General features: G+C 38.2%; 2 protein-coding genes across 3 annotated transcripts in view; both read right to left on the minus strand.

Moving 5' to 3' along the window:
• Nucleotides 1-903, minus strand: part of LOC102196365 (ubiquitin) — a 1773-nt gene extending 870 nt beyond the window's left edge. The window contains exons 1-2 of one of the 2 annotated variants that reach the window (XM_005737824.2): nucleotides 829-903; nucleotides 1-157 (exon numbers count right to left, since the gene is read on the minus strand). In XM_005737824.2, the coding sequence (XP_005737881.1) occupies nucleotides 1-149 (149 nt within the window). In that variant the 5' untranslated portion in view covers nucleotides 150-157; nucleotides 829-903. Of the gene's footprint in view, nucleotides 158-811 lie in introns of both variants that reach the window. The other variant, XM_005737825.2, reaches the window with a different exon arrangement.
• A 5688-nt stretch (nucleotides 904-6591) lies between these two features.
• Nucleotides 6592-9179, minus strand: part of LOC102196069 (beta-glucuronidase-like) — a 12817-nt gene continuing 10229 nt past the window's right edge. The window contains 5 exon segments of the mRNA XM_013912056.1: nucleotides 6592-7145; nucleotides 7475-7639; nucleotides 8109-8244; nucleotides 8325-8501; nucleotides 8873-8993. Coding sequence (XP_013767510.1) covers nucleotides 7488-7639; nucleotides 8109-8244; nucleotides 8325-8501; nucleotides 8873-8993 — 586 coding nt within the window. The 3' untranslated portion in view covers nucleotides 6592-7145; nucleotides 7475-7487.

The following is a 9179-nucleotide window of genomic DNA, read 5'->3' on the forward strand; positions in this document are numbered from 1 at the left end:
AGCTGCTTGCCGGCAAAGATCAGCCTCTGCTGGTCAGGGGGAATGCCCTCCTTATCCTGGATTTTGGCCTTGACATTCTCAATGGTGTCACTGGGCTCAACCTCGAGAGTGATGGTCTTACCAGTTAGGGTTTTCACAAAGATCTGCATGTTTTCTCCTGTGAAAAAGATTCCATATTACCAATAATAAAACATAAGACACACACACACACACACACACACGATATGACTAATAAAGATATTTGATCAGCATGCTGTGCAATAGTACTGTATTTGTAAAATGCTGGGCAATTATTTCTTCCTTGTAGAAACGCACACCAAAGTTGGCTTATGCATACGTTTTCTTTATATACTATCAGTCGGTCTACTAGTTATCCTTCCAGCAGGCGCGATAAACAGGACTGAGTCATACACCAGTTTTATAACATACTGGTAGGAAACCAGTGTTTCGCGTACCAGCGCCATTTTAACATAAGCTATTGTTGTTTGCCTCCTTTTTGTCCAGCTGACGTTACAACCTAATGGACGGTAGCCATTTTTATTAGTTAACGTTAGCGTTTTTACGGCATAGTTCATAGAAAGCATCTTGCTTACAACGTAACATAACGACAGTATTCGTTTTAGAATTGGTATATCAGGTGCTAAACAAGTTACATCTTTACAGTCACTCTTTATATAGCTGTTGGGTCGCACATTAAAAAATAACTAAATGAAGAACATTTAAAATGTGTTTCACAGATCAGCGGAAAAGCAGCTGATGTCAGAAATCTAACAAAAACCGCTTTTAAAAAAAAACGCATAGTCATACTTACAGCTTGAGTTCACTTACGTTTCCTTGCTCTCACAGATACACAGACACCACCCTCTAACTGCAGTTGCCAAGGGAAACAGGACTTTTTATACTGGAGAAGCGTCATCGACTGATATTCATCCGCAAATAAAACTAGATCCATGTTCTAGCAGTTTTTATTGTATTAGTATTGTCCAGTGTTTTCTTTTGATAGGGAAAATTTACATTACATTAAACGGACTTTTGTATGTTTGCTTGTTTCAAACTGTAGTAAATGAATCTATTTTTCTGCCCCAATAAAGTGAATAAAATGAATGGCCCTAAAAAGAATTCACAACTTTATTGTTTTTGTTATGTTTATCCCGTGTTAATCTTACACTATGTATAGCTATAGCTGCCCTGCCTCAGTGGTCATAATAATAATATGTAGCATGATTAATACAACTACTGCACATGTGCATTTAAAATGATAAACCTAGGTGAACCACATGAATTGATGTATGATTATGCTATGATTAATATCAATTATATATCACCAAACAATAGTCCCCTCAAAGTCCTTTAAGACCCTACAGAGAGAAAATCCCAACAACCAGACGACCCCAGAACCAGGCTCAGAGAGGGGCAGCCATGTACTGCGACCGGTTGGGGGGTTACAGTAGGGAGGCAGGACAAAAGCTGTGACAAAAATAATTAAGCATTAAATGCAGAGTGCTATATAAACACCGAGTAAAGAGAGGTGAATGAAGAAGAAATGCTCAGTGCATCATGGGAAACTTTCAGCAGCCTGGGCCTGCAGCATAACTAAGGGATGGTTCAGGTTCTCCTGATCCTGTCCTTCTTTTTAATTTATATATAAACAACATTTGTGATGTGTCAAAAATGTTACATTTTGTTTTGTTTGCAGATGACACAATCTTTTTATTATTCTGGAGAAAACTTGAAAAAATTGGCTAAAGCTGAGGTTATTGAAATGAAAAAACTAAAAAGAAATGGTTTGATGTAAATAAATTATGGCTGAACTCTGTTTTCTGGGTGTAATAGTGGAACACAAGTTAACATGGAAATCTCATATTGAAAATGTTGAAAAAAAGATGGCCAAAACAATTTACATCCTGCGCAATGTAAGATATATATTAGATTACAAGGCAATGTAAATATTATATTTTTTTTATATTTTTACCATGAGTTATTGTGTTGAAGTGTGAGGGGATATATATGTGACTAATATAAAAACATTAACCCCTTTAAAATATGCTTTAGTTCACATTTTAATCCAGTAAGTCAGTAATCAACATATAAACATCATCTGTGCAAAGATTTATCCTTCTGAAGTGAAACAGTGAAAAATGACTGCACTTTTAATAAATACATATTCTGGCATTCCGTACTTTGTCCAATTTTGAAAAACTTTGGACACCATATGTGCCATGCAGCAGAATTGATCACCAGCTGCCTTTTATTATCACACTAAACCTTAAAGAAGACTAAATCCTGCATTGGAGTAAGTAGTTCGGATCTCTCCCATATGTTTCATCAGATATTAATAAGTATCAGAAGCGTGCCATCTAGTCTGCAAGGGCTTAGTCTGCATTCCTAATCTGATTAGGAATCAGATTAGGAATCAGATTAGGAATGCAGGGTTGGGGCTTTCCTATCATCATTATGCTAATGTGATTAATATGGTTTGTCTGTCTTCCTGCCCTTAACCCTGATTGGTCCTGCCAGATAGCTGCCCCACCCTGAGCATGGTTCTGTGGAGGTTTCTTCCTGTTTAAAGCCAGGTTTTCCTTCCTACTCTCACCAAATGCTGGTGATGATTGTGGTTTTACTGGTCGCAGTCATGGAGGGAGTGGTCTTATTGGTTGGCTCCTACATTAGGGAGGTGGGGTTGGGGCCTCCCTATCACCATTATGCTATCGTACTTAAACAATAAATAGCATTTACAACACCACCATCTTCAGATAGAAAAACACATATTGGAACGCTATCAGTTGTGGATTGGCCTCCCCACAGCCTCGACATCAACATTAGTGAATAGTGGGGATCATCTTGACAGAGAAGGGAACAAAAGGCAGCCAGCATCCAAAGAAGAGATTTGAATGTCCTTCAAGAAGCCGAACGAATGAAACTATTCCTGAAGAATACTTTCATTGTAATTAAAAAAAAAAAAAAAAATTAAAGCAAAGGTAGTTGTCAGTTTGGGTGTTGCAGTCCTTTAATAATCAAGGAAAAAAGTTGTAAATCCACAATTTAAAAAAAATGTTTTTATTATAAATAATCCTGTGTGGATTAGTTACTTACACATCAAACCAATGTTTTACAGGCAGAACATTGCTCATCTGAGTTTTTACAAACCCAGAGTGAAATTCAGACAAGTTCAGCTTTCGTCACCTGATCAGTACGCCACTGAAGCAGACGATTCACCGTGAGAAATTGGCATTTCTTGCTCCAACTGTCCACAATATGAAAGTCACAGGAAAAACAGAGACATGTCTTTTTTTTGTTTCTTTATTTTTTAGCCCACTGTGGGGTCACTTAACATCCCCGTGTTTGAACAGTACACTTCTATTCTGCTTTTACAGCAATCGTTGATGTGCAGGGAAACATCAAGGTTAGCAAGCTCACAGCGCAAGTTTTCTTTCTCTGGTCCACATGCGTAATATTTATGTTTTTGTCCATCGAGCCACTCCATAGAGCTTCACCACAAGTAATATTCAATTGCAGCAGAGAATGCAGCAAAGCCTCCACATCCCAGAACATCTGAACACCAACTGCAAAACAGAAAAATAAACACGTGGACAAGATGCATAAATTTGCTGTAATGCAAACTATTAGTTAATAAAGTAAGTTACATACCAGGAAAGCCAATAGCTCCTCCACTCACACAACCACTGTACACATCATTCTTCCAGTCAGATTTGCCTCTGTGCTGTAAATAAAAAACAGGTACAAAAAGACAGTTACGGTATTTACACAGTGGATAGTAAATCTGTACTTGAGTAGATGTACTATGTTAAATTCCAGCTATGTTCCTATCCATAGATAGAACCTCTGGGCATGCCCCAGCACCGCACACAGAAAGTGTTTTGTTTTTCATCTGCATGGCAGGAGGTATTAACAGCAGATAATAAATTAATGTTGGAGAGAGCATTCATTAATCAGCATATATCTGTAACAGTATCCTCATATAAATTACCATCACTTTGTTTAGCACATTCTAACGATTTGTTAACGTATCCTTTAACCACTTCTGCAAACAACCTGTGCCTGACTTTATCATAATAAATTACATGGTAACAATCAAACAAAGCATATAATTACTAAACCGGGTAGCAGTGGGAGTGGGAGCATGATTTTGGAAGAAATCATAGAATTCTAAGGGGGGGGGGGTTAGCAGCTGTTTTTGTCTCTCTCCCGCTGTTTCCATTTGTTGGTGACAAATGTTGCTGGATTGAGTGTGTGATGCAACATTTCCAGCAGTGCTTGCAGTTGTAAAAATACTATATGCACTGCTAGATGAATATTATGACTGTTACTGTTTTAGGAGTAATAGATTATTATTACTCCTGTTTTTTGTTTCCAGATTAAAACTAAATAAAGAAAATGTTGGTTGGGAATATATTGTCACGTTGAGGCTAAAAATCGATGTTAACCTCCATCCCCCTTTTAAAAAAATCAAAATGCTCTCATTTTGTCTCTCTATGCTTTAAGATCTGCATTAGAGTATAATATTTTAACTAAAATTCTTGAAACTTAAAATATTGCTTCATATTGTCATCTCCATGATTCTGCAATCACTGGAATTTATTCTCTTTATACCATGTCTTTAAATCATTCACAATATCAATAGTGTCTCCCATCCAGAGCAACATCTGGAAATTTGACATTTCAAATCTCGACATGCTGCTCCCTCTGGTGGTAACTGCACTACATTCAGCCACAGACCTTTACTGAGTTTACAGAAAATGCTGCACTGATGAAGAACTGTGATCTATATCCTACTATGTAAACAAAGTAACACAATGCCCTTTCAAATAAATATGCTAACAGTAGACTAAGCTTTAATTTTTCTATCATTAATTTAACTATAAATTAGCATAAATAAATATCAGAGGCCTAATTAACCTTTTAAGCCCCAAAGGGCTTTCTGAGCTTTCTGCTCAACAATGACATGCACCAAATAAATGGAGTATTTCTCTGCAATTACAAACTCTGAGTAAACAGTCGTGGTATCGAAATAAGGTTAACACTTGTGATATTTAATCAACTGACTGTTGTTTTGGGATAAACTTGTGTTTTTAATTGACATATTTCAAAATATTATTACTATATTTAATAGCATAGTAAAATCAAAAGTACCCCATGGCTGAGTGTGTGACATTGTCTCTTAGAAGTACCCCCCCCCCCCTCACTCACACACACTCTGGTAATATTTACATTTTAGTATCTTCTAAACCTCAGATTATTTTTGTATCTTGCAATGTATACTTAAATGCTTTGTATCATTTTATGCTTTGTCTCATTCCTTTTTCTGTTGTGTGGATAGCTGAGACATGTTTCAATCTGCAGGTACTGCTTGCCTTTCAGTTTCATTTGTAAATTGTTATTTAAAGTAAATGTGCATTTAAATATTTCGTTAATCATTTACTTAGAATTTTTAAAAGATACCATGAGTCATTAACAACACACAAGTAACTGCTTTGTAGTTGGTGTGATACTTTATTTAGAAATGTTAATCGACTGTCTGATCACAGCAAACTAGGAACGACAGTCTGTACAGTTGAATGTCACTAGCATAAAAATGATTTTTTTTAATTTTTTTTTTTAAAAGGCCCAAAAAAGATTGATAGCGGCTAAAGGAAACTTGTAAAAGGAGAATAACAATGGACCCAGAATCTAACCCCACTGGTTAAACATGCAGTGTAAGATCAGAATCTGCTTGCAAGAAAGAGAATGTTCTTCCAGACAGTCATTTTCAGTACAACCTTTTTCATTTATACAGTTTTATGTATCACACGACAACCTTGTATCTAATGACATGGCCTTTGAGTGCCATTGAGCACAGTTTAAAATGGTACAACCAACCTGAGTACAGTTACTGACCATGTCCATTCAGGATCATTTAGGATCACGGTCTTACCCATCTTATGAGGTCTGCTGCCAGCAGGATACTATGCCATGTCACACAGCTCAAATCACAAATTTCAAACTAGTTTTCTTGAGCATGAAAATGAGTTCACTTTACTCACATGACCTCCAAAGTTACTAGATCTCAGTCTATAGAGCACCTTTGGTATGTGGTGGAATGGTAGATTTTTATCATAGATGAGCAACAGATAAATGCCTGAGGAATCTTTCCAGTGCCTTGTTGACTCTATGTTACAGAGTAAAAGCAGTTCTGAAGGCAAAAAGGAGTTCATCCTGGTGCTAGCAAGGCATACGCGATACAAGTCCCAGTGCCGATGATGCATCTTCACTGTACTTAGCCTTGAATGAAAGATTTTTGAAGCAAAAATAAAACAGAAATAAAATAAAATAATGTTATCACCACAATCAGATAGCAAAGACTAGCTCTTCTTTATTGTAAAACAGGCCTAACTTTGCTTTTATTCTTTATTTGGTGCGGGTGACTTCATAGTGACTGGAACGGCTGATAATACTTGTAAAGCTGCATACACACTGAAAGTGATTTGCAGTGACGTGGTGATGAGAGACCACAGAAAGTAAACGATATTCACTTCAAGTGACTTTGGGCAAAAAAAAAAAAAAGTGGCTATCACCTATTTTTCGTAGGTGATAGCCACTTTGTTTTCTGAACTTTCGGGCGAGAGACTGAAGCAACTACCAATGAGAGTGAAGAAATGCACTGATTGACATCTGACCTTTTAGTAAATACAAAGGGGATCACCTAGGTAACCTGAATCTGGAATGTCCAAAAGCATAGAGCCTTTAGCTTCAAAGCGATGCGCGATGAGCAAATTGCTTGCAGTGTATACAAGGCTTTAAAGTACTTATAGTTCAAAGATGGTTCAGAGACAACCTTTTTTAACTTAGAGGTCATTCTTTTTTGTAAAAACAACAACAACAAACAAACAAACAAAAAAACATTCCTTAATCACCATGACTGAACTAGCAGCAGGTTTTGGATTTAAATGAGCAGCACAGGGCTCAATGTATAGAAAATGACTCCAAGGTCACTTTAGATGAACAATAGTGAGAGCAGGAGTCTACTGATCATACTGCATCCTCAGAAGCGACAGCAGAAGATTAGTCTGTTCTGCTACCGTGCTCACAGAATCAAGTAGTGGATCACCTGTCACCATGGTGGGACTTGATGGGTCTTCTGCATCAATCTGAAAAAACCCAAAACAATACAAAAGTTAGAGAGACATATTAGTAAAAGAGCTGCAGCAAAGTGTTCAACACCAAGCAAACATCCCCCTTGTGGGGGTACTGTGGGCAGACCAACACAGCCCACAAGTTGGCAAGCCCACTATGGGTTGCTGACAGAGTGCCCACAGAATTCCCCAAAAGAGAAACAGTTCTTTGGGCCCCACATAGGCTAGATTACAGAGGCCCCACATGCGCAAGTCCAGTGTGGAGTCCCCACAGAATTCCCTCCTCAGGGCCCAACAGGAGGGAATTATATTGGCAGGTTCGGAGCATGTCCCAGACTGGTTACCTTCAACAAAGTTTCAGAGTGAACAGGGGTATTTAGTCCAAGGAGGCAGTCTCCACGTCTCATTAGCCAGTCTCCAGTACCTCCTCCTCAAGATGAAGGCTGCTGCTTTAGGCTGCCTTTGCCTGGTAAAAATACCCTTCTTGTTCCCCACCACACGATGGATTGCTGTAGACAGACAATTAAATATCATTGTTACAGGGCAGAATATAATAAGGTGACTGAATAAAGCTGCAAGTACTAAGTATTAAATATTAAGATAATTTAAGACAATTATTTGGTATTTACAATTTGTGCAAAAACTTGTGCAGTGCAGATTCAAATTGGTTAAAGTGACAGTGTGTAGAATCCAGTAGTTGTAGTGTGTGTCAAATGGTGTGTGTAGAATGTCAAGAGGGGTCATTTTTTTCCACAGAAGTTCATCTAGAAACTTGACTATGTTGCCATTTTGTTTTATAGCCCAGATTTCCTTTTGAGTTTCCCTTTAATCTCCTGATATAAATTATCACCTAGGAGGAAAAGAGCTCTCATCTTTAGACAAAACATAGGCTATACTGTATACTATCAGTACTGTAGAAACAGGAAAAGCGGCAGCAGTTCTGGTTCTACAGGTTGCTTGATTTTGAAGCTGCAGTACCTTGTGCAGTCATGAAGTCTGCAAAGTTCCAGATGAGTTCACCAATAACATACTGCTTCCTCTTCTGGTCAAACACATCATGGTAGCTCTGCAGGAGAGCATTCTGGTACTCCTCAGTGAACATCATGGGCGGATCCTGTAGAGTGACAGTAAAAATTGTTAAAGATGCTGAAGTGACATGTGACTAGGTCACTGAGTGAGTGAGTTTATTCTCACCATGTGAAGCCCTGGAAGTGCATCTGCTCCATATTCACTCTGGATTATGGGTTTCTTGTACTTTCCATACCAGTTCTCAAACTGAGCGTTGAGCTGAATAGGAATGACCTCCAAGTGGCCTGGATCATGGTACCAGGAGAAGTAACTGTTTACACATACAACATCTACAAAGGGAGCCTAGATGGCGGGAAAGAAAAAATAGATTTAAAATATTTTAGAGGTATTCTTCAACATGATGACGACATATTTTTTAAAAATATTTTAAAGGCCACAAGAGAACTCCACCTTCTTGAGCTTTCCTTTATTATTCATGTGCAAGCTTAAAGCATATTTGTTGTTAGACAAAAATTGTAAAATGTATTTCCATAAAACTTTGTGTACTCGCACAGCACATGGATGGATTTTAAGGGATTCCCGTGGGGTGGGGTCACAGGTGGAGGTTTGTTGCTAAATTGTAAATTGCTACTTAAGGGTGGTCTTAAAGTGCTGTGCATCTTTTGCTAGTTTAATATATTCTTGATAGCGAGGTGAAGGCTGTGGAAGCTCACCCCTTTGTCCCTGGCATAGTTACTGTCTGTGATGTAGGTGACAGGTCGGGTATGGTCCAGAGCTTTGGTATGCTTTATCAAAGTCCTGCAAGGAAAACAAATGTTGTTGACGTTGATATACCTGAGGAGTCACCAGGATTATCAGATGCATAGTTAGAATGTCACATAATCGATGACAGAAAAACATTTCTTTTCTATCAATCGTGGCTCAAGAGTTGGGCGTTCGCCTTGTAATCGGAAGGTTGCCGGTTCGAGCCCCGGCTTGGACAGTCTCGGTCGTTGTGTCCTTGGGCAAGACACTTCACCC

The sequence above is a fragment of the Pundamilia nyererei genome, unplaced genomic scaffold (genome assembly GCF_000239375.1).
Source record: "Pundamilia nyererei isolate P.nyererei 1_Seehausen unplaced genomic scaffold, PunNye1.0 scaffold00080, whole genome shotgun sequence".
In the NCBI taxonomy this organism is placed as follows: Eukaryota; Metazoa; Chordata; class Actinopteri; order Cichliformes; family Cichlidae; genus Pundamilia; species Pundamilia nyererei.